The sequence below is a fragment of the Zerene cesonia genome, chromosome 9 (genome assembly GCF_012273895.1).
Source record: "Zerene cesonia ecotype Mississippi chromosome 9, Zerene_cesonia_1.1, whole genome shotgun sequence".
NCBI classification, from domain to species: domain Eukaryota; kingdom Metazoa; phylum Arthropoda; class Insecta; order Lepidoptera; family Pieridae; genus Zerene; species Zerene cesonia.
In genome coordinates, this window is record NC_052110.1 from 6,129,270 (window position 1) to 6,156,391 (window position 27,122).

Consider the following 27,122-nt stretch of genomic DNA (forward strand, 5'->3'; position numbering starts at 1 on the left):
AGATTCGAAATTCAAATGTAATATTTTTTTATAATTAAGTGTAACAGTATTTATGGCCAGACTAAGTATAGGTATGTTTCTTTGTTTGTGTCGATGCGAGTTTCAAGCGCATATGCAACACTTGGTCAATAAACAAACTACGTTTTAATTTGTTTTCCGATTGCCTGTTCACAACATTTTCAGAAAGGCTCAACCGAAGATTTATATTGGATATTTACAAGGTCAGGAGATAAGACTATAAGAAAGAAGTTATAAATAATGTTATTTTTTTTCAATCATTCTGATTTAGGCGCGAAAATCGACTTCTACGGCTACCGCAAACACAACTGGTGGGTATCGTAAAAAAAATTAAAAGTTTTTATTTCGATAAAGTTCAAATTTGATAGCCACTAGAAAATTAATGAACTAAATACCTAATGAGTGAATGACAGTGACATAAGTATTGTTTGTATTTTTAACTGGCGCCGGCTCATGTCATTCTGGAAACCCTTTATTTATAACTTCAGTAATTCCGAGAGTCAACGATGGCGATTCGAATACGTTTGTTTTTACTTCGAGTGAGAAAATTTATGTCCACTGTGAAATTTGTTAAATTTCAGTGCAACGAAGTGCAGACAAGAATTTTTAATTTCCATTTTGTGTGTGTGTACTGTATATATTTACTACTAGCCCGCGGCTTTGCCTGTGTAGTTAATTGAATACATAGAGAGTACAGATATTGTCTCCGTTTAAAACTACATCTGTACCAAATTTCATCCAAATCGGTTCAATGGTTAAAGCGTGAAAAGAGACAGACAGACGGACAAACAAAGAGAGCTTCTTTCGCATTTATAATATTAGTAAGGATAAATTATAAAATGCAAGATCAATTTCAAGAAAGCATGAGATAAGGAAATACCTACAATAGAAGAATATTTGGAGACTGTCCAATCGAAGCTATGTCAGTTTTGTCTTGTCTTGTTATATCGTTAGTATCACGAGAATTTTATTATTATTATTAAAAATTATGTTATATTTTGTAGCGCGTAATGGGATAAGAATATGTTAAAGCGACGTTCCCGAAAATCAAAGAGGTTCACTGACATTCGACTGATTTGTTTTTTAGTTTTGTTTCTGTGTGTGACCGTGAATTTCAATTGATTGACCATGTTCCTTGCCGCGAATTGTTTTCTTACCCTTTAATATACTTGACACTGGCAAATAGGCATGCATATCTTCTTGCCACGAAGAGAGAAGAAAAAAATATTGACGTGATTCTGTTTGTATTATTGGTGTTATTGTCCCATTTTAGAATCTGGAATGGTATCTTTCTCTCCAGGAATGCCAGTGGTCTTTTTGTAAAAGATTTTAGTTTTGCAAGATAAGTTATGACTAAACTATCTGGATATTCTTATTAGACCAAGTAATAAACATACACATACATATTTTTGCTTTGATTAAATATATATCCAATCAAATCCGTAGACATTCTAAAAAAAATCTAATAATTCAGATTTGCTTTTAGTTTTTTTTTTTATTTAAAAATAAATAGTTTATACATATAAAGCCCTATAAAATTTTAATAAATGTATAAAGTAAGCTACACATGTTATTAATTCAAAATATTTTTAATTGGATCGAGCGTAATAAAAATGAATTCAGTAACCATAAAATTCTTATTATAAATTATTGTTATTTTATGAGGACATGCGGGTCCTTTTATTCTCTGACGTTTGAAACCAAGTTCCTAATTTTGATGGTTTAACAATGATTACTCTCGATAATATTCATCCTGTACTAATTCAAATAAATGGTTATTTATATTTCTTAAATATATGTTCAACAATTTATTTTATAACGTCCTTTCTATTATTTAGGAAACTGGAACAGACATCAAAAATTGTTTTTCAAAAGAAAGTTACAGTACCTGTGAGTGTTATGGGCTATATTTTTTATTTTTATCGCGGAGTCGGGTACCAATTTCTACCAAGAAAATTTATTTTGCACCATACGGGCAAAGCTGTGTCTAACAGCTCTATATAAATTCGAAACTTTGTAAGAATGAGAAAGATACGTAAAGCTTAAAATTGGATATAACAAAAAAGAAAGACATGAAACGTGAAAAATAATTAGTAGCAAAATAGTTATCTTTTCCATTGCAAGAAGATCACATTTATTTATCTTTTTATGTTACTAAGCCTTTCTCATCTCCGTTCATGGCGTCAAGATTGGTTGTATTCAAGTATGACCTTAACCTGTTTTTATTCTCTGTGGAAGTATATTTTCGCGCCAAGTTTTATCCGCATTCAATACTTCATCTCGAGAACGAATGAATTTAAATGGATAGCTCTACTTCTATACGAACTTTAAATATATTTCTGGAATAAAAACCTAGTATTTTTTATATTAAAAAAGGAATGCATCAAAATCTGTTATCTTTTTCGTATATTTTGACATTTCAAACCTATTTCAAGAACCACCTAAAAAAAATTAACATACGAAGATTGATTATCACGCCTCCTAAAAAATCCCATAAAAAATTAGTGTCTGTGAAAGGATTTGCATATTTTCATACATTGAAACGAAAACCAACATTCCCACGATACTAAATAGTATGTAATCATGCTAATGGACGACTGTTTTCAGCTAATCCTTTTTATACAATGTTTGTACTTCACATTAAATAGAAAAACCTAGAACATTCCAGAACTTTTACGCTGGAATATTTTTTCCATGGGCTTTTATTTTGTAGAGGTAGTCTGATCCATTGTTCTGTTATAGCTGGTGTAGTGAAAAATCACGCATATATTTTTTAATTTTACTGTTAACGTTGTAGAAGAGAAAAATTATATTTTCTCGTTCATATTTTAGTGGTGCTTTAAAATTTAGTTGTCATGATTATATTCGTACACAAAAGTAATATAATTGATTAGCCTATGGTGGTGTATCGTATTTCTACAGTCCATGGACGTAGCCCAGGGGGGTTTAGACCCTTCCCAAAGTCAGTTCAATCAAAAATAATTATATAATTTTTTCCTTGTGAACACACTTAAAGGTTTCTTTGTCTACTTTTAATCATTTTACTTTCAGAAACCCTCCCCTGAAACTAAAATCTGACGCAGTCTAAAAATACTGCTGTGATATTATTGCGCGTTTCTCATACAAATATGGATATGGAGACATGGATGCAACAAAAACTTTTAACACTTAAGAATGAAATCAATTGTAATGAAAATATTATAGGCACTATTAATCAATAAACATATAAAAAACGACATAAAAAGTCGCCAAACAAAGCCGATTTAAATATCAAACTATTGACAAATATCTAATCATCATCAAACGCGCATTACTCCACATTCGGATACTCGCAGCATAAATAGAATGAACATGCGCCACTTGTAATTTCTAGGGCAGACAGTTCTTCGGGATCAAATCTATATTTAACTTTCAGACTCGGTGACACATTGCGTATGGAATATGGATAGATTTAGGTTGTTTTTTTTTTTTTTGAAAAAGAGCGAGAAGTAAAGTGACCATTGATTATTTTCTAACAAATGTAACGAATGAAAATACAAGGCAAAAAGTAGCATAAAGTTTAATTAACTGAAACAGAATCGATAAAATTCTGTACTTGTACTCAACGTTCAACGTTATAATTTTATACATTGCAGCTTATTGTATTAGCTAAAAGTACCTTATTTTAACATGAATGGTAGTATTTAAACAATAAGATTCACATTATAAAAAATACTAGTGAGCAAAGAGTGTGTATATAAAATAAACACAACTTATATGGCTTTAAAACCGATGACATTCATTTCTAATCTTTCATTATTCACTTTTAGAACCACCTTTATGTATAAAACTACACAGATCATGCGATAGTAATTATTTTTATCCCGTTTTTCTTTCGCGCCAATTTCCAAGAATACAAATTTACAAAAAAAGTAAGTGTACTAACAAAAAGAAAAAAAAGCGAGAGCATAAGATTGGTAAAAGGGTGTTATTTAATTAATGAAAACTATCCTGTTGGTAATTTTAACTAATTTTCAACTCGTAGTATCATCGCCAGTTAGCTTTATTGAAAGATTTATTGTTATTGTGCAATGGCGCGCCCGCTTTTAACAAATTAATTATTTCTTCACGTGATATAGTTGTGAAGATATAAATCTTTATAATGCCTTTAGGAGAACGTGTCGTACTATTATAATAACATGAATATAAATTCAGTCGCCCTTACCTGTATTACTAAATTTAAAATATAAAAAATCATGCAATATAAAAATAACATTTATACACAGTTCACAGCACAGTATGTGCGTACGTATGAAGTCTGTTAATTATCTATGATGAATTTTATTTATCTTATTATATGTTTTAATTATCTGTGATGACTTGCAAGATGGAAATGAATAAGTTTGTCAACATAACCGTAGTAATCGTATGGAGATAAATAAACATTGAGATCACTGAGGTATTCGAGAGGATGCAGTCGTTGAATAGCGTCCACAAGCAGATTAAATAAAATTATAAATGGCGCGAAGTTAGTCATTCAATTTACGAACATATTACACACGTCTTTCACTGTGTTTCTTTATATTTAAACATTGGATAGAACAGATAGCATGATAGTTGAAATGCAATGGAAATAAAGCAAATTCGTGATCTAAAAACTCAAACCATTGGTGCAGCAAATTAGATGGGACTTTAAAAATGTGATAGTGTGATTTTTTACATAAATAAGCGTTAGTGCGAAATTATATTTAATGATTTGCACTTCTTTAGCTGTTGGTATAAAATTTTGGCACTTAACACTACATAGTATAAAACCACTTCGCTTCCTACTGGGCGCTGTCGTTCCATATGTATGCTTAGATCTTAAAAACTACACTACGGATTTTGATGCGGGTTTTTTATACGTTTTTTAGCTTCACATGTAAATGTATTTAACCGAATCCTTTAAACTCGATTTTGACTCTTTATAAACAGACGCATTTCAATTACATTACATTTATCATCAGTTTGTTTTATTATCCTGATTAGGAGTTTTTAAAAGATAGCTATTTAGGAGTAAGGTTTATGTGTAAAGATACTATACTGCCTGAAGTCGAGGCGGATTATAAAATCACTTTCGCACTAATTTTAAATACTGGCAATCACAATTATAGAAAGAAGAAAACAATAACACGTGCTCTTTTAATTCTAATTTCGAATTTGTAACAATTCCGCGAATTCCGATATAGGACGGTTCCGCAATTCCGTATCGTATTATTCGAATTGATATTTGTAATGGGAGCATTTGATTCATTGCGAATTTAATATTTGATATGCATGTGTAAAATGATCATGTTTTGATTCAGGTGCAGAATTGATTATAGCATAAACGTTGCAAAACTATTGGACGCGAAATAGTTTTTTGTTTTTAGTTATCATAGTTGACACACATACGGAAATTCAATTAGTCCCGTCTAGGGTATTAATAATTTTGTATGCACTCCGGTCAATGAATTGTTCTAATTTTCGACGTGGAAGTTTTCGCTTACAATGAAATTAACATTTTTTTATTTATTTAATAATTCAAAATTTCTAATCACAAAAAAACTTTATTTACAAACATCACTTTTTCACAATAAATCATTTATCACATTTGCACTGCTGCTAATAATTTTCACCATAGCGTATTACTACAAAAAATTAAAAACATTCGATTTTCGAATAATTAAATTCGTTATTCGATGCGTCAGTAGGCGCGGGTCGACGCTACCCATCGCTCGCGTCGACTGGGCGCCGATTCGGCCGTCTGCCAAAGAATCTATGCCTGAAAAGTTATATTTATATGATATGACTGTCGAAGTTTCAGTCGTTACTGAAGTTAATTCATCTACATAAATATAATGAGAGACTGTCAACATAAACATCCGTAAGGCACATGCACTAACGTTGAAGAGACGTTTATTTTTGTTAGAATGATTCATTGATAGATGCACTTGTATCAACTGATCGCAGATTCACGTCTTCTGAGCTCCGTTACAAGGAAATCGATCCTACGAGCAAAGATCAATTCCATATATCTATTGAGTTGTACAAACGGGACTTTGTTAAGTTAAAAAGCGAAATGAATCAAACTATATATTTCGAAAACTATATGACATTACAGGGACTGTTGAACCAATTACAAAAATTCTTTCAAAGTTGAATATTATTATTTACATGATCCCTGAGTGATATTGGCTATATATGAACCATGGCCGTATCTGTCTTGTAAACATGAAATTTCTGTAATTTATGGATAATTAAAGACAAATAAGAACGCAATTTCGAACAAAGAGACAACAAGGATACCAATTTCAAACTACTTATTAAAAGCCTCAGCTTACATCCCATAAGTAATACATACTTAAAATACAGTCAACTATGAAGGAAAACTAACAAAAAAAATTATTTACAAAATCTAAGTGACATAACTTAATTACTTAATTAATTTTATCATTAATCGAGTTCAACTCATTAAGTGACCTATAAACACGCTCTGCTGAATTTAGGTCGCAAAATGTCGGACCTAACATTGTACCTAAAGGTGACATTGAATTATGGTAATGTAATGTAGAATCTTAGACATATACTATCGTATTAATATTATAAATGCGAAAGTTTGTAAGGATGTGTGTGTGTTTGTTACTCTTACACGCAAAAACTAATATAAATTTCATTGCAATCAAGCAATCAAGGCAAGCTACGCCCCGCATTTCACCGTAGCAATATCGGGATAAAAGTTGCAGTCTGTATGTTTAAATTAAATATTTTATTATAACCTAATATAATATATATTAGGTACCATACAATTGATTATAAAAACCTATCGTGATTGCATTCCGTTATTATATTCAATATAATATAAAATTAAGCATGCCATATTATGCATAGAATTTGAAAAAAAAAATACAGTTTTCTACCAAGAGTCGGACCATCATAATAATATAGCAGTACCCAATAGTACGTACTTTATAATTGTTTCGAACCCCTAAAACGTGTTTATTAATATTCATGATTAGAACACATGTTTACAGACGAGAAACCGACATTTATAAATTAATACTATTTTTATTATATTTTATTTTAATTTACTCGTAGCAACGAATTTCAAAAATAATTATTACGAAATGCAACGAGCAATAGGGCTCTTGACCCTATATAGGGCAAGCCAAGGGCCACAGGCCGGAAGTTTCGCGGTTGCATTGAACATCCTGTTGGTAAGATTCTATTACATGATAGTGTTGTTCGGTTATCGATAAGTGTAAAATTTTACGTAATGCTGATTTAAAGTTCAGTACGTGGATGTCCGAGCTTTGCTCGGTATTTTAAAAAAAAAACAAAAATTTTTTTTTTTTATAAATTGTGGTTTTTGGAAATTATATTTAAGTACGAATTACATACTAATAAAATGATGAAATATGAGTAATATTTTTCGATCTTACCGACAGAATAATAAAAAAATATGAACTGGTTATTTAAAGAAAAAAATCGTGAGTGCAATTAGTTTGATATTATATTAGAGACAAAAACTTAATTTTTTACAATTTATCAATCAATCAATTACGCATGTGTATGTGTATATTGACCGCCTCCTTGGTACAGTGGTTAACGCGTGAGCGTAGAGCCGAGGGGTCCTGGGTTCAATTCCCGGTGGGGACGCACAAAAAAAAAATGTCTCGGTCTGGCAGGACACAGAAGGCTGATCACCTACTTGTCCCTAAAGAAAATCGATCAGTGAAACAGATGTACATCATCTGCCCCATACCATAGGGGACACGGGACTTCACTTTTATGTGTATATTTATGTCATCACAGTTTTAATTTTTAAATCGGATTTTAATCATCAAGTAACTTTAAGTCGATAAAAAACAAATAAAACACGAATATGATATTTTCTAAAAAAGATTCCTAGCTAGATCGATTTATCGCCCCCGAAACCCCCTAATATACTAAATTTCATGAAAATCGTTGGAGCCGATTCCGAGATTCCAATTATATATATACATATATATATACAAGAATTGCTCGTTTAAAGGTATAAGATTTATTGTCATTCATATTAAGATAATAAGACTGCGAGATAAAAGTGTATACATAGTGAATAATATTACAATATTATAATATGTTACATATTGTATATGTAATATGTAATTAGCCGTTTAATTAATTATTTTCTTCAATTCTATAACTTGGCTAGAAAATTTTTTGATACTTTGCAAAAGAAGTATTTGTATAGATTTCATTAGAGGAGTTGTGGTTTAATAACCATAACAAATAATAATGACCATATAACGTTCAGACTCGGATTTGCGATAGAGATCTTAGTAAAGAAAGTATGAGAGTTCAATATGGAAAAAACATAAAACATAAAACAAGAAACTCAATAGTATATCGATACACCCCCCAACATCTCTGCTCAGTACACCTTTAAACATTTGATATCATTTCAATACGTTTATTTTATCAACAAAAGCGCACGTGCGGAGGCTGGGATGTGGATCGCTTAGCGATGCAGCGCTGGATCGGGTTGCGATACAATATACGATATTGGCTTTACATAAATACAGCGCTGTAATGTTAATAACACACAGCTGTGCTGTCGAACTTTCACAATAGTAAGGCAAAGGTCAACAAATAGTTTGGACTGGTTATAATATGATCTGGATGTTGAATATTCGCTTGCTCACACACACACAATGGGATTTATAATTATTTTAATTTAGTTTTACAGATTGATTTATTGTTCTGTGAAATACGGCATGGTTATTAAAGCTCTGCCCAAAACTTATTGTTGACCGACGTTTGTAAAAACAGAAGTAATTTCTTGTGTTTGATTTTACGCCAGTATTACGCGTTTAGATATTAAATACGATTTAACGGGTTTTAAACGCGATTTATTCACGTTCGGTTAAATAATTCAAACGTTTCGAACAGACGAAAGTGTTTCTAAACAGTGGTTCTCAATTAGCGTAAAGCATTTTTTAAACTATATATTTGTTTTACGGAGGTGAAATAGATATTAATAGGAAACTATTGTACGATTACAAGCGAGGGATTTACGTTTTTAATCAAAAACACTACTACGTTATTGATAAATTTTTTAAAGGATTGAAACATGTTATTATTGGAATTGATATTAAACGTCATTACACACTACGTATTGGAATTTTGTAATAGCACCTGAAGGAAAAGTACCTACTCTACCATTATTTTCGAAATTAAAGAAAATTAATTCTTCACTGTCGAACCGCCAATTTTTTAATCTGTTGAAATCTCAGCCTGCACTAAAATTGCATCAATCATCAAGGTCAATTATGAGAACGTTTTTTCTCTTATAAACTTGATAAATATTAATACATACCTATTTAAATTCAGATTCATCACCATGTTGTCTTTGCCGTTTGCCGTGGAGTATCCTGCAATAAGATAGAAAAAAATCATTAAAATTACAACTTATAATTATCAAAAACATAAATAATATTTAACAAAAAACAGAAATCTACATAAACCTACGTCAAAATCTGAATACAATTGCAATTGCCAGTAGATATATAAAAGCAGAATTATAAAACAACAACAACTACAGCTTTAATCCGCGGCTTCGCTCGCGTTTTTGCCCTTTCTTTTCTTTGTTATTATACATGGACACCTTCTTGAATCACTCTATATATTAAAAATAATTATCAAAATTTGTTGCGTAATTTTAAAGATCTAAGCATACACATAGACGGCGGAAAGCGACTTTGTTTTATACTATGCAGTGATAGTTAAAAATCTAAGATCTCAAAGCTCTCTAAACTACAAGACCGAACTGCGTAGAAAAATTTAACGCGTAAATTCATTAGTTCTGGACGTTACTTGGTTTAGTTGAGACCCAAAATCCTTACAAATTCTTCGTCACGATCTATTTTGTAGTTTCAATTGAAAATATACGTGTGTAGAAATATTTGTCCCCATTCTGTTCTTAGATATTGAATCTTTCGTGCGTAAATTTCTGCCTTTGTAAGTTTTCTGTTGCGTAATACTTTTAACTTGTGTTTTAAAGCAATAGTAACGTAATATCTTACTGCTGATATTATGTTATGTTATACTAACTATGCTGTTTACATATCCTACTAATATTATAAACGCGAAAGATTATAAGAATACTAGCTGTGACCCGCGGTCGAAACCGCGTAAGTCCGTATCCCGTAGGAATATCGGTATAAAAAGTGCCTATGTGTTATTTCAGTTGTCCAGCTATCTACGAAGCAAATTTCATTGCAATCGGTTCAGTAGTTTTTGCGTGAAAGAGTAACAGACGCACGCATACATATGCATCCATCCTCACAAACTTTCGCATTTATAGTATTATTATTCGCCAATAGATGTCAGGAAGAATCATAATAAATTGGGATTACTCAAACGCAAGTAAGTTTAAGTCGATAAAACACGAATATGACATTTTCTAAAAAAAATTCCTAGCTAGATCGATTTATCGCCCCCGAAACCCCCTATATACTAAATTTCATGAAAATCGTTGGAGCCGATTCCGAGATTCCAATTATATATATATATATATATATATACAAGAATTGCTCGTTTAAAGGTATAAGATATGGAGGCTTTCTCACGCAAAAGCCTCTGCTGGGGTCGGTATGAAATTTGGAACATATAGATATAAATTATAGTCTGGATTAGTATATAGAACACTTTTTACCCGGGTACCGCGCGAGTAAAGCCGCGTTTCCATCTAATAACGTTATACATTCCGTATAAAATTATACGTTTTACTAACTATACTGTTCACTCATAATATAAAAAACACAAAGGTGACTGACTGACTCATCAATCAATGCACTTTCCAAACTACTGGACCGATTGGGATGAAATTTTGAAATTCACTGACAACCACTATCACGTAGGCATCCGCTAAGGAAGGATTTTGATAAATTCTACCCCCCTAGGGGATAAATAGCCGATGAAAGTATGAACAATGAATAATAGTTTTGCGCCCGCGGGCGAAGCAACAAGCAACTAATTACTTAACGACTTCATTTATTATGTTTATTACTACAATAAGCTAATGTTCATTATTTAAATGAACGTTAGTGCACACACCTACTAATTTAATGGTATAAGGAATCGTAACAAAGGCCAAGGAAGAACGGACATAATGAGGAATCAAATATGCAACAATCCTTTTCAGCAGAATCTAAAACTAGGGCTCCCAATTATAGCAGTTTTGAGAGCTACTAGACGGTGTAATTAGGTCAGCTCTGACTGGTATTCACCTCTAATTGAATTAACAAGTCAGATTGTAGTCAGGCTTGCTTGATTACCTTGGAAACGATGCAATGTTCAAAGAACCTAGGCTTTTCTCGGCGAAAGGGAGCTTCTGTGTGTGTATTTTTTGTTCGTTTCGAGAGTTTATTACTTATTGAACACTATGCGATAATCTGTATATATAATTTCTACACATACAAGCCTTGGCCCCGCAGTTTTTCTTGCAATCGTTACACGATATAGTTAACAGTCGTTCCCCATTGATATTTTTGTATTATATTAATTGCGACCTTAAAGTATTTTTTGTGATAAGAAGTAATCTATGTCCGTTCTCTTTAACTCACATTAAAATCAATTTAGTAGTTTAGGAGGTAAAAATAAACAGATACATATAGAGTTATTTACCATGCTTGTTGCATTTGTAATATTTTTGATATTCACTTTCAAACTTTAATTAAATTTAATGATAAACCATCGTAGCTTTCAATTGAAAAACTTATTTATTCATGTAATCTTTTATAAGTGTTTATGAATAATCAACATATTGAATGAAAGATTTGGAACGTCGAGCGACTACAACAACTTTCAGAGAAAAGAATCGGAAAGAGACTCCATAGTGAGTTTTAAAAGTTTTCCGTCTTGATGCAAATTTTTAAAAAGTATCTAGAGGACAATTGTGTTATTAAAAGATCTTTGATTTATATAGTAGCTAAATATTACACATTTAATACTCTTTACACATTTAATAAGTTGAAGACAACTTTGCAGCTTCGGTCTATAACGAGGAAAAACAGGTTAATGAAAGATAAATGTCACTAGTATGATTTTATTACGTTTACAATTGTTTATATTAAACATAAATACGCAGCATTTTAATATACATGAGCGATTATTTCAGTTTAAAGGCTTTATTATTTATTGCAATACGCTAAATGTGTTATTTATTTGCAATCATTTTTCAATACCAATGAAGGATTCTTGTATAAAATTATAAACTACTTATTATATACTTATACTTAACAATGAATCCTGTGCTTTCAAAGTATTATGAGTATGATTATATTCTTCAATCATATAAAACTTCTTGACAAGATCCATCAGGAGCTCTTTCGTAACCACTGAAACAAGCACCTTCAAAGCTCGCTCTGTTATAGCCCCTTGATTTCGTCGAATTATCCATGTTCTCCGTGGTCACTTCTACGCAAGTGCCATCAGTTGCTTCCGGACACCCAACTTGAATATTATGAACTGTCTCATTGGCAAAAGGGAAAGGAAATTCACCAAAGTCATCACTGTAACTAACTATAACACCAATATTTTCATCTGGTTCGCCTGACACTCCGCTGTATGCATCTGTTACAGTTGTATTGTTTAAGTTTTCTTCAAAGCGATTCTCACTTGGTGATATCGAATCATCTGTGCTGTTTGAATATACTATTCTTAATTTCCCTTCATCAGCTTTATTGATTGGGTTACACTGCACGAGTGTAACTAATAAAACTAATGTTATATTTAAAATTAATTTCGCACGCATTTTCAGATCAAGAACCAATTCGCTTGAACGAAAAGTTAAAAATGACTGAAGGGCAGGCATTATCATTCGATAAACAGGAAGTTAAGCGGTACATCGATACAGTAATGTTTTTTTGTCGTTTTTAATAAAAAGGACTGTAAATTCATAAAAAGTATTGCTTAATTAAACGTTTATAAGCTTGTAATAAATCTCTCGTAAGCTGTAGAATATAAGCTTTTTTATCACACTATTACAATTACGAAATATATAAATAACACACTAGAAAAAATAGATAAAGAAAAATATTTATATTTATATATTATAGCATTACCTACAGGTAGGTAATGCTGTAAAAATATTTGATATGATATTACTGCGTAAATTATTGATTAAATGCATGTAGAATAAAAAAATCTCTGGTTTGTTGTGAATTCACTTTATATTTCGTTTATGATTATATATAAGTTAATCTTTTAATCTTAGAACAAATTTTGTTTAAAACTCAATGGTCGTTTCGTTTTGGATTACTACAAGTAAGTACCGAATCAAGAAACTTTATTGCCCATTAACATGATATCATGGATCAATGTTATACACGAATAGGTGTTTTTTAATTTTAAAAGTACAAATTAGCCATACATTCTGTTTTTATTGGAAACTGTGATTATTTTTGTAATATGTTTTTTTTTATGTATCTGAACTTTATGTAGATCAAGGTTGTTAGCAAAACCGTAGCTTTTGGCATTTTAAATGTTTTCGTGATAAATTATAAATAATTATATTGGAGATATATAGAATATTATATAAAACGACATTTTATATATTATTCGTCCGCTTTTCGTCTTTAGACAAAAAAGAATCGGATGTTATCTCAAGAATAATTTATATCAAGGTCTTATGGTATCCCGAATTAATTTTGTTGATTGATAAATGTGTGGAGGAGGTCCAAACATTTTGATTTTTAGTTACGATGGCTTATCCCAGCAAAAGAAAAACGACAGACCCAATTGACTATGTAAACTCATTGATAGAAAGAATACGTTAAATAAATTGACATTCAAACAACCGACAGAGGTCTTCCTGTCCAATGTATTACAGGAAACTATTACGATCACGATCTCATAACGATTGAAGACGATTCTGGAATAATCCCCAACAGTTTTGAGATCAAAATATGGTAGACAGGACTTCAAACGAATCCAATATAGATGTTACGAAATTGACTAGTAAATTACCTTAAAACAATGGTGATTTATTTCCTCTAAATCATAATAAAACACATTTAAAAATAAGCTGTGTATGTAGATGGTAATAGGTATGTTATTTGTTTATATGGAGCTTGGTAAAACGTACGGCAAAGTTTGATGACCTTTCAGGTGGCTGCTAAATTTACAAATGCACTCAAACACAACGTACAAACGGCTAAACGTTGGGAATGAGTAGTTAGAATTGTTTCAAGCACTTGGAAGGTTTAGGATGAGATAGTTCAATCAGATGTTATTTAACTAAATAAATATTGAAGTTGAAGTTAACAAGCATACCACGTATTACATGAATATTCGAGGTATGTTTTATGAATTAAATAACAATTTCTCCAAGTACAGCTCTCCAAGTTAATTTCCGATTCGATAGTGATAAACTATAATAATATAAAAAAAACCTACGTAATAACCTACGGAGAAGGTAACCATAAAAACCTGGTCATATTAATATTATATTCGTCTTATTTATGATGGTGTATTACGTAAACAAATCATAAAAATTTCGATTCAAATACCTTCATCTGTTTCATAAGGCCACGTCTTAATTTGTATTATTTATTTGTTCTTCATAAACTACTGAGATCTCAAATGATTTAGACGGTTCATTCAGTGAGCCAATTAAAGCAATCGGCTCCTGTTGACCTTATTACGTCTAAACTTTTGTTTAGTCTGACCCACGAATGAATGATTGAGTTGTCCGCTAAGAATGAATGACATGTTTAACCGTTCATTCAGTATTGAGAATTGTTCTCATTCAAACGCAAACCATTTATTTTTTTTATAGAGAAGAAAACATTCGCTCGATTTTTGTTACTAAGAAATACAAAAGGGATACAGAACAAGCTTTTCATTAGCTTCACCTGTATGTTTCTATGTAACCGACCGAGATTTATTGAAATTTTGTATAAAAAACGAATTAGTTTGGGTTAGTTTCATAAATCTATCCATCCGAATCATAATAAGAAATTATATGCAGTGTTTATATATTAAATTAGTTAAGATAGACCTATATGTATTTATGTACGTTTGTACCAAGGATTAATGCGTGGAGCACATAGATTTCTGACGCAGAGTTATGTCTCTGCGATTATGTCATAGCTAAGATTCTTAGAACATAAGAAAGGCTTTACTATTCAAGGTTATGGTTATATTAAATAAAAATAATATTAAATAATGAATTACATAATTTAGAGAAGACATGGGAAGGCGTATTTTAACACGTTCTTATAAGCTTTAAACCACGGCTAAGGTCGGGGCGGAACGAATTTTTGAAATCAATCCAGTAGTTAGATACAGATTAGCGCGTTTAAACAAACACTAGCTGTGACCCGCGGTTGAAACCGTGTAAGTCCGTATCCCGTAGAAATATCGGTATAAAAAGTGCCTATGTGTTGTTTCAGTTGTCCAGCTATCTACGAAGCAAATTTCATTGCAATCGGTTCAGTAGTTTTTGCGTGAAAGAGTAACAGACGCACACATATGCATCCATCCTCACAAACTTTCGCACTTATAGTATTATTATTCACCAATAGATGTCAGGAAAAAAAACACGAATATGACATTTTCTAAAAAAGATTCCTAGCTAGATCGATTTATCGTCCCCGAAATAAGATACACAAACTCTTGAGCTTTATATTATTATTATTTAGTACAAAATTGTATATATAAACACGATAATAAATTAATAAAAGCATAACTACGTATTAGATTTGGTATTACATAACCACATAGATCTAATGTATACACAATAACAAAGAAGGAAAAATCTTAGTCATCCTACGTTTAATTATTTTATCAACAATTTATTCATAAAGGTATATATATTAGTCAATCAGGGTAATTGTAATGGGAAACAATTCTCAATAAACTTTAAACTATGTTAAAGTTTACTTTTTACTTTTTCTAATGACAATGTTTTTTAGAACTTATCTATAAAAATTTATTACATTAGTTTTTTAAACGTTTTGCAATTATAGAAAAACTAGCTACGCCCCGCGGTTTCACGCGCGTAAGTCCGTATCCCGTAGGAATAGCGGGATAAAACGTTGCCTATATGTTAATTCAGTTGTCCAGCTGTCTACGTATCTAATTTCATTGCAATCGGTTCAGAAGTCTGCGTGAAAGAGCAACAAACACACACACACATCCTTACAAACTTTCGCATTTATAATATTAGTGGGATTAGTAGGATATTATTAGGATATTGTTCCAATCACCCCAATTTACAATTATTACCCTGATTGACCCTACCGAGTTTCCAAAAAAAATTGGTGCTAAAAATTATAAACTCAAACAAATGACATCAGTCATAATATGCCAACTTCAGTAAATGGAATTAAACATTAGTTTAGTCCTTAGATATAAATTATTAAACTTTACGAAGCAGGTAATTGATATTAAAATCATTACATACAATCATAAGAAATCTGTATAGAAACAATAATGGTCCTTAGTCCTTACACGTTTTTCTTACAATTACAATGCAATGAACGTAATTGCAGAAAAATTACTTATGTGCGAACAATATTCATTAATATTCGCGCCATTCCCAAGATAATCTATAGCACACTGCACAGATAATCAAAACGCCACAGATAAAGACAAAACGTTCCAGTATAGATTCCTCACAAGTTATATAATATATATAAAGTTCAATAACTGAACTTAGCTTGTAATAAAAGAGGTTCCCATGGAAGATTCACACGAGTCGTCACACCCTGTGGGCACGGAATCATAAATAGTGTCTTAAATGGTCACAGGAATTTGCGGCCTTTGACCTCAGTTAAAAAAAAAGATGATAAAGTATTTAAGCGTACTGATAAGTACTTCTTTTTTGACCTTAACAAGATTTCTGTCATTATTATATATGTATGAAGGATGTAAAAAAAATATATACTATATCCGGCTCTTAACACGCTTTTAGTAACTTCACTTGTATGTTTGTATGTATCCGACTCCTATAGACTCGATTTTGATACACTTTGCACACTTATAGAGCTAGTGAGACAATTAAGTTGTTTCATCGTTAAAGCATGTTGCTTAGTTTTTATTATCGATGGAATAATTGCATGACATCGGACATTCACTTTTATGTTACAGTTAACAGTATGTCTGTTAAAAAATGCACAATGAGTAACGACTTTAAATTATCCTACTGACCTATATAATAAATGTCAATAATTTGCACATGGCATAAATAAATTTAAAAAATATAAGAAAGTCATAAACTGTACATCGAAAGATGTGTTTCGCACCTGCCGCATTTTTTTGAATTCATCGGTTTATGCAGCTGCCAGGACCTTTTCATTCGAACTTATTTTTAGAAATGAAAAATTTGAAAAAATGTTTTTGCAATGTTTATGGAAAGATAAATAAGAAAATTATTATTAGTTATTAGCTATTACCCTCAAATATATTGTTTTTTTTTTATTCCATAAATTTCAAATATTAGATTTAACATCGCAAAAATTTAATATATTTAAAGTAATTACAATACCCAAATCGCTGAATTTTATTTAACATTTTTTAAGATGGAATGTAAATTTATTTACTTAAAAATAAATATCATTCGTAATTTACTCTATGCTTATCTTTTTCTCTTAAATTAATAAAAAAAAGAAACTGCAACGATTACTAAATAGTTATTAAGTACTTGAAACAGGGGCAAAACAATTAATGAGTTACAATGACTCACAATGAAGTTAAATTGTAATACAAAACTTTACCATGAAATTATTATTTTCCGTTCCAACGGTTTCCGACTTCCCTGGGCAGAAGGTCCAACTTCTGATTCTAAAATGGGACACAATGACACCAATTTCCCATGAAACTCAAAAAGAATTTGGTCAGTTGAACACCCATGGAGGTAAGGAAAACATAGAAGCCGGAGGCCCGTTTCCTTTTCCTCACCCGTCCTAGTCCATTCCTTCTTTCCAGTCGTTAATCCTTTCCTTTTCCCTTACCCCATAAAAGCGGGCAGCGCATTCACAGAGGTACTACCTTTGCGAATGTTTATGGGCGGTGGTGATCGCTTACCATCAGGCGAACCACCAGCTCAGCTGTCCGTTATGACATAAAAAAAAAAATAAAAAAAAAGAACTGTAAACCTTACTAACTGTAAAACTTAGTTTTTTGGGAACGTCGGGTTATAAGTATCGTAATATGCAAGCTTTTAACCGTTTTTTGAAACAACGCGAACGAAGTATTTCAATTGTAACATTTATCTAGACTAATATTATAAAGATGAAAAGTTTATTTAGCTGAACGCGCTAGCCTCCTGAACTACTAGTTTGATTTGAATAGTTCTTTCAGTGTTAGATAGGCCATTTATTGAGGAAGGATACAGGCTAAATTATATTTATGAATACGGTTACTGATTTGACTCGTACTTATTCTGATTGAGCATTTAACTGTGAGGGTACATTATAAAAACTGATATCAGTGATAGTGGTAAATGATATAAAAATCGGTGCCGCTTCAGCACGAGAATAACCTTCAATGTATTTTTAGCTGTTACCATCCGCGAATTGACATCTAGTAAGCCTAGTTCGCATTAGGCTAGTAATTTAGTAAAGTATTTTAGTGGCTAAATATGTGCGAACCACAAAACTTTAGTCGAATTCTACTCTATTTTTTCGGGCGAGTAGCGCCTCCCACCACGCGTCTGTGACTACTGGTTGACCGGCGAAACAAGTCCGAACCTGTTGTTTAGTCGAGTAGTTTGGCTGCTAAGTTACTCGCTACTAGACCAAAATACTAGCCTAATGCAAACTAGGCTGTAGTGCAACATAATAATTATTGAATAGTTATTTAATTTCTTCACTGGAGTCCGGAAGAGTATACGATTATACAATACACTCGTACATTTAAAAGCAATAATAGAAGGGTAAAAAGCAAGTCAGGTTCCATAGATTAGTTTATGATCGTCGTGCGTCCCCTTACCGACACGTGACGCTTTTTGCTCATTATACTACGTCTATCTTGGCATCCGTGAAATTAATACACATCCTCTGAATTCCTATGATAAAGGGGAAAAATTTAATGGAGATTATAATATTTCATCTACTGGGTGGTTTAAAAGCTCTGGTCTCTCTGTCCACACCTTTACCTTTTCATTAAAGCTTGTAAAGAGTCTTTTAGAATCAGAAATATTGTCATATGGCCTCAATTTTTATCAACTTGTATGTAGGAATGGACAAAACCTGATTATGAATCGTGACTAAATCACATCACCAAATCACGTCAACCCTACAAAAGTTGCAAATGGCTTTGTATGCATAGGCCTACCTTAATAATTTCTGAATTAGGTCTTTGGTAATTTCATTCTTAATCATATATTTATGTTCATCGAATTGTTAGGTTTTTAAATCAATATATACCTCTATATTTCCATTTAAGTCGAGTTTTATATTCGATATATATTTTCATTAAAGTTATTTTATTCAAAATTTGTTAATTATTTCATTTCTGTCAGGTGTAAACGTAGCAAAAGGTACAGTAAGGTAAAGGTAAAGTAAGAAAGATTTGCCATGGAGAGTTTAAGAGGAGCAAAGAGGTCCAGTGAAGTATTTAATTACATTGAAATAATACACACTTAAAAGGGTCTAAAGGGCCTAATTACCTCAAATTAGAAGACTTATATATACCGTCTACACTATATTTTTTGTAGTGTTTTAAAAAATAAGTATTCACTTAAGTATCGCAAGGATGTGAGGAATATTCACCAGAACCATTTCTTCTGCACAACCTCAACTAATTATTTGTGGCTAATTTACAGTATTACCTTGTCTTACCGTTCACATGTTTGTAATCGAATTCGAGCATTGTTAGGGAATGTTTTATTACATAATACTTAAAAAAAATATGTGTCCAATAAAGACAGAGAATCCAAACGTAATGGTAAATAAAAAGTATTTAAGTAAAACGCAGGCCACATCATTCTATAGCATTGAATATGTAAACACTATGCTCAACTGTACTACATAGGAAACGCAGTTGCTAAGTGCCGTGAATGTTAATTTCATGATGTAATAGCCTGAGCATCTAACTCTGAAACAGTGTCCATTCATTAACATATACTCATTATCGGGCAACGGATATCGCTATGGGAATTGATCACGCTGTATAAAATGAAATTTGACACTAGCTTTCCGCCTTATAAACTTGTAGTATAGGTATTTATAGTCTATGGCTGCGTTCGCAAGTCGATAGGAATCATTAAAAAAAATCCCTTCCCGATATGTGCACGTGCCATTTGCTTTGCAAAATAATCATTCATGACATCAATTCAATGGACTATTTTAAAACTTCCATACAAATTGTATATATATCATTTTTTTGTCAATAAAATAAATGAGCATATTTGTAATCATGAAAACACGTTTCTTACCGACACTATACCATGTTATTTTTTTCCTGTGTACTAGTTTGCGTCTTTATAATCCTATGATATTAATATCAAATATCACTCACATCAAGACACAATTAATTACACAGAAACAATCCTATCAAAAATCACGAACATCTGCGGTCATTACACGGTGGCAAGCCCGAATTAGCCTTGACATCGAGTGACTCAAACGACACGTACTCTTGTCCACAATACGCTTGCCAAATTTAAAGCTGCAAAAAGTTGAGGATTACAGAATTATACATCCATTGCTGTGTTAACGAGAAAAAGTTACAAAGTGATGTCCATAAAATTCGTCAATGTATGACGATGTCGATTGGAGATCTTGGTGATTGTAAAGACATTTTGAAATCCAAAAAAAGTGACGTAACAGTAAAAGATAAATGTGCCTACAGTTTGTATCGTATGGTTATCAGTTTCACAATGTGTACTTGGACCAGTAAGCGGAGAAAGTACGAATGTCTGATTTTAAACGATAAATAAGTCTATTATAAAGCCAAGAATATATTATGTTAATGTTGTATTTGCTTCAGGACTTTTAAACGAGTCGACAAATTAAATCTTTAAACATATATAAAAATCGAATCCAAATATTTCCTTGATTCACCCTGGATAGAAAGTTGAAATAATATAGATAAAAAAATACTAAATAGGGACGCTTTAATGAGAAAATCAACCAAATTGTCTACACTCTTAGTACGTACTATTCCTATAAAAAATATTTGGTCCTGGCAATCTTAATCAAGATTATATTAAGATCTCAACCAATTATTGTATCGTCACTGATGCTTGATGATTGTACAAAGTTTAAATTATATCTGTCGGTTTAAAGTGGGTCAAAATCGAGTTTAAAGGAATCGACTACATAATACATATGTATACTTAGATGTAAGCGTGATAAATGAAAAACGCAGCAGTATAAACTGTGAATATAGTGAAGCTTTCCAAGTAATATAATAACATAATGCAAACAATACAACAAATTTAAACAATATCTATTTCATATCAATAGATCTAGGGCCAATGGGTTTCGTGGAAGAACGGTATCTCAGTAGGTTCTTGGAAAAGACAATGCGACATAATCACGGTTCATGGACAATCTGGGTTCGATGTACTCCGATGTAAATTAACATGGAACGGAAGTGTAAACAGTTTTATCTATGATAGCCCTGATATCAGCCCCTTATCATAATCCTTAGCAGGAAACTATCTGGTTGCGCTCAAAGAGTTATAATATACTAGCTGCACCCGAGTTTTCATGCGCGCAAGTCTGTATCCCGTAGGAATATCGGGATAAAAAGTTGCCTATGTGTTATTCCAGTTGTCCAGCTATCTACGTACCAAATTTCATTGCAATCGGTTCAATAGCTTTTGTGTGAAAGAGTAACGTATACACATACACATACATCTATCCTCACAAACTTTCGCATTTATAATGTTAGTTGGGACATACCATAACTTGCTGTGTAATGATTGACCTTGTTACAAGGGATAACTATAATGTTTTGTATCTTGTCAGCCGAAATTCCTGCCCTTTTTAAGCCATAGAAGGTAGTCTTAAAGATAAATTTAAAAACGAATACATTATTACGTATTATTATTATTATGTAAGGTTCGTTGAATAAAAACAATGACCTATCAGATATAACCATCCCACGAAAAATCTGCGACAAATTTATTTAATAATCAGTCGGTTTTCGATGTGAAAGTGATACAGTTCACTGAAGAAATTAACATTTTTTACAACATTTTACTCTGAAGTCTGTGGTTAATAGTCGATTTATTTAGAAAGCTATTATAGTGAGAGAAAAGTATCAGAATTTTTTTCATGAAAACTTGATAGATTTTTTCTATGTAGATTTTTAAACATACCTATCCACCAAGGGGAGTATAATGTGATTACTTAAATAATTATTTTTAAGTAGCATGAAAACTAAAACACTTTAAAATTATCAAAACTAGACCAAATTTAAATAGGACGTGGCAGGGATCAGCTATCAAATAAATAAAAAATCATGCATATCGGCTTACCCAGTAAACAGTCGAATTGATGATGATGGATCCTCCTTTATTGAAGTTGTTTGAAAAAGTTTCGTGAGTTAGATGTAATTTTTAGGTACTTCGAAATGAATGAATTATTTTGATTAATTTATCCTTTTCTTATTCCAAGTCACTATTATGGGTTAAATCTGGTTATTTAAATAATAGCTGCTGGCTAGTGGCTATAATAAAAACGTCACCCAACATCCACACCCGCATACATTTTAACATTTATTGAATTGAAAAACATCATCTCCAAATTTGGACTCTAACATTAACACTTAAAGTCTATTTAACTGTAATACCACATTTTATTTCCCAAGACCTCCCCCTCTTTTGGACAATCGACATGCAATTTTTCAATCAGTGTTATTGTTAAGTTACGTGGGCACGGCAATTAGTACATGAATGGGAATCAAACGTTTTTAATTTGATATGGCAATTTTAAAGGATTGGTCGTTAGCACCTAGTTTTTTTAGTTATTACATACGTCGTTACCGCTATGACCGACCGATATAGTAACTTACTAATTATTTTACGCTTTCTTAAAGCGTGGAAAAAAAAGCGTTTGCTAGTATATGAATTTAATAATTATAAATTTAGGGTAGAACAATGAAGGACAATAACAGATGATTCCCATTTCAATAACCATACATTGCTCTTGGTTGTTGTAACCATCCTTACGAACCCAGTCGGTAACCCAGTATTTATCTTTTTACTTTATTATTTTCTGAGGTTGTAAATGTAATATCCAGTTCAAGTTCAACCAATAATACTGAATAATATTTGGTATGAAAAAAATGTTTTCGTAAACATTTTTTTATGTAATTTATATAGAACCTGCTTTGGAATGGATATGGAATAATTTTATAGTCACCGATCGTTAGTAAGTGTACAAAGTTAGAATAAAATCTGTTCTAAAGGATTCCGTGACATACAAACATAAAGGTTAAAAAAAATTAAACTAATCCAAAATACTTAATCCCTACCCTACTGATTGAAAAATTTTAATTCAAATTTCGATAGACATAATTATTCATGTCCTAAAAATTCAAAATTCAAAAGTTCCTCTCAATTCTTACAAAGTTAAGAAATTAAGTGCTATATTACCATATACTTAAGAATAGCGAAGGTAGTTCTCAAAGTGTTTTTCTTTTCTCATTAATATATTTATTTCATATTTACCATTTATGACATACTTCCGGCGATCATTCATAAGTTCCTTAGCAAGTTTGGGACATTCATTGTTCAACACAGTACACAACTCTTGTAACTTCACATCGCTTTGTTTACCAACAACTTCTATAAAATAATTGCATTTGTCGTTGCCGACCGCACTCGTTATCACTTCCAAATCGCTGACGCTGAACAAACCCTTTTTCACAAGCACATCTAAAACATTTGTATCACATAATTCGCGCAATAACGTACTCTTGTGCTGCGCGAGACAAGCACAAACATCGCCCGTCATAGCCATCGTTCAACTGAAGAAAAATAATAATGGCTGCCCGCTGCCGTAGCCATGAATCGGCCCATTCAAATTTCAAAGTAAGAACAGATGCAAGCAATCAGCGGCACACTTAAGTTACCAATAACAGTTTAGATCTTATTACATCACGGGAGGGTTGAAAATCTCCAGACTGGTTTGTTATTTCGCGTCGGTTGGCGTAGACAAAACATAAGTTTGGAACTAACTTTTTCTGCAAAAAATCTCGAGTTCAGTATTTTGTTTACATAATTGAACCACATGAGTAGTTGAACCGTAGGTACGTGGAAATACTCGTATAACACATTTGTTTATGATGTCATTGATTGAAACTTGAACTAGGTACTGTAGGTACTGTAGTTTAAATAATGATATGACAAGCAGCCAGGTAAATTATACCCACAATAAACTTATATCCATATGTAGATATTGTCATGTTTTTTTAGAATCATTTACAAATTGGGTTCCCAAACATATTGGCATGTTTTCCTAACGGTTGCCTGGCAGAGATGGCTTTGAGCCATAAGCCAATTTTAAAGTTTTTGGTTTTTTATTATGAGACCAATTGCGCATTAGAGAATAAATAAACAAGCAAATGTAAGCTAACAATCAACTTACCTATAACAATTTAGCTACAAAGCTAGGTGTTGTGTTATCAATAATAATAATGTTATATCAGAATTAAAAGCTGGTAACAATACTGTCTAAATCACTACTTACTAAGGTCGAAAAGCCATAATTATTATACAGTAAAAGCTACAGTAGTAGTTGAAGCTTAAAGTTTATTTCAAGCTTTTCCAAATGCGAATCCTAGAGAAGAATCTTAAAGAACCTAGACTTTTCATAATCTATGCTTGAATCTGTAAGACTATCTATTATTGCAATGACTGAACAAATCTTTTGACCATGGAGAACACAATTGGATTTACCATAGAATACATGTAAAATGGAAGCGTAGATTACGTATATTAAGTAACTTTATATTTCACTTCAATACACGCAGTTGTTCAGGAAGAAACGTGGAATTCCTCTATTGAAAAAGGGAGGATCCTCTACCAGTCTACTCGTGCTGCGTGCATTGTGTATATGCAAATAACGATTTTATTTATTTATTTATTTGTGTGATTTAGTGTACAGATTATACACTTGTATAGGATTAAAGTTTAAAAATATATAACTAACGTGCGTTCTGAAATCGAACCGCAAAATTAAGACTACGAATTCAGAACGCACACTTCCTGTTCATGTACTTGTATTTATGCGAACACACACACACACACACACACACACCAGAACTAAGACCATAAAATATCATCTCAGTTCTGTTGAAAAATAATCTTTGTTGTTATTCTGAACTTTTAAGATAATATGTATGGGCCATGACACCATCATGGCTAGTGAATTCAATGAGCATATAATACAAACCTCCGTGGCAAAATTCATCCTCATAGGTCAAGACAAATTAGTTACATTCATTATAGATACGAAGTCAAAGAAGATATAATTCTATGAATGAGACACTCATTTCAGTTACTTAAGCACTTCTTTGTTTATAAAATTATGATCTCAAATGAATATTCCATACGTTATTGTTATTTAAATAATCACAAACTGAATAATAGACTTAATAAACATATATATACCAAATTTTCATAATAATCGGTCCAGCAGTTTTGATTCATCGATGATATACAGACAAATAATCATTTTTTTATATATATTAGATGGGTTAGACAGCTTGAATGCTTGAGTGAGTTTGTAAGTTGGATACAGCATAACAGTGTCATTGTCATTTATGAGTTTGACAATTAATGACATATCTTCACGTCATTCGCGTTGTAAAGTTTTTATAACCTTAAATCAATCAACAATTTGATTTGAACGAAACATAGAAATAAATATAAGTTTACAGAAACTTTAGTTTTACGTATTGTGCATATTTCGGATTGTAACACGATAAAATGGCTCCGCAAACACGCCGAGGTGCTGTTGGTAAGGCTACAAATAATGTTGTTTGGTATCGTTCAAAACATTGTTTTAAATAGACGAACTTTGAAATTATTTCTTAAAAAATTAATAAAAGGGATTATTTTCTGTTTTATACAAACAAGGGACTTGTAACTACCACTTAACAAACAAAGAACAAACAGCGCTGCTTTATTAAATTTTCGATTATGACGTTAAAACCAATGGGTATTTTTTGAGTTTAATTAACATAAAAACTGTACTACAAGTTAAATTCTAACAACGAAAGCTTTAATCGGTCAAGCAAGCTGTCATAATTATTTTATTTTTCAAAAAATAGTATTTAAATCATAGCAAACAATTATATTGCATGCAATATGAAACCCTTGTTTTTTTACAATATTTTGTAAAAGTATTAATAATCCATCATAGATTTAATGATGGCCCCATGTATTTTAGATCCTTTTAATGAGTTTTCTCACTTTTAGACAGCATTGTTTAAAGCTAGAATAAGTATTTTGAATCAGTTCATATTCAGACTTCAGTTATGTTTCTGTACATGAGAATATTTTACTGCACATTAAATATTTAAACCTTTATTAAAAAGCTATGTTAGTTACCTTTATGTTAATTTAAATAATAGGATATACAACATATACAATTTTTATAAAAATAGGTGAAATATTATAATACTTTAATTTTTTTTGTCTAGATACAGACTCAGGCTCAGATTCAGATAGTGGATCCAGCGCCAGTCGCAGCAAGAGTCCCAGCCCTGCACCCTCTGGCAAAGAAGGAAGTAGGTCCAGGTAAATTTAATTCTACAGTAAAATATCTTTTAAAATTATAAATATATTATGTACATAAAAAGTGAAATCCTGTGTCCCCTAGCGGATACCCCACTAATATACATCTGTTTCACTGATCGATTTTTCTTAAGGAAAGTTAGTGATCAGCTTTCTGTGTCCAGCCAGACTGAGACATTTTTTAAGTGCATCCCACTGGGAATCAAATCCAGGACCCCTTGGTTCTACGCTCACACGTTAACCACTGTACCAAGGAGGCGGTCAAGTTCATTATATACAGGCATGTATTAAAGAATTTTGTGCACTTTGTTTTTATATAACCCAGTTCACTTGTAATGTATTTTGTGACTTTTTTTTTTTT

The 27,122-nt window shown here is 31.7% G+C and overlaps 2 protein-coding genes across 2 annotated transcripts in view; one reads left to right on the forward strand and one right to left on the reverse strand.

Moving 5' to 3' along the window:
• LOC119828883 (tight junction protein ZO-1-like) overlaps nucleotides 1–23,996 on the reverse strand; it is an 85,480-nt gene extending 61,484 nt beyond the window's left edge. Inside the window, exons 1-2 of the mRNA XM_038351176.1 lie at nucleotides 23,690–23,996; nucleotides 9,377–9,431 (exon numbers count right to left, since the gene is read on the reverse strand). Of these exons, the coding sequence (XP_038207104.1) occupies nucleotides 9,377–9,431; nucleotides 23,690–23,981 (347 nt within the window). The 5' untranslated portion in view covers nucleotides 23,982–23,996. The remainder of the gene's footprint in view (nucleotides 1–9,376; nucleotides 9,432–23,689) is intronic.
• Nucleotides 23,997–25,806: 1,810 nt separating this feature from the next.
• The window catches only part of LOC119828979 (another transcription unit protein), a 9,596-nt gene continuing 8,280 nt past the window's right edge, over nucleotides 25,807–27,122 (forward strand). Inside the window, exons 1-2 of the mRNA XM_038351321.1 lie at nucleotides 25,807–25,982; nucleotides 26,668–26,764. Coding sequence (XP_038207249.1) covers nucleotides 25,952–25,982; nucleotides 26,668–26,764 — 128 coding nt within the window. The 5' untranslated portion in view covers nucleotides 25,807–25,951. The remainder of the gene's footprint in view (nucleotides 25,983–26,667; nucleotides 26,765–27,122) is intronic.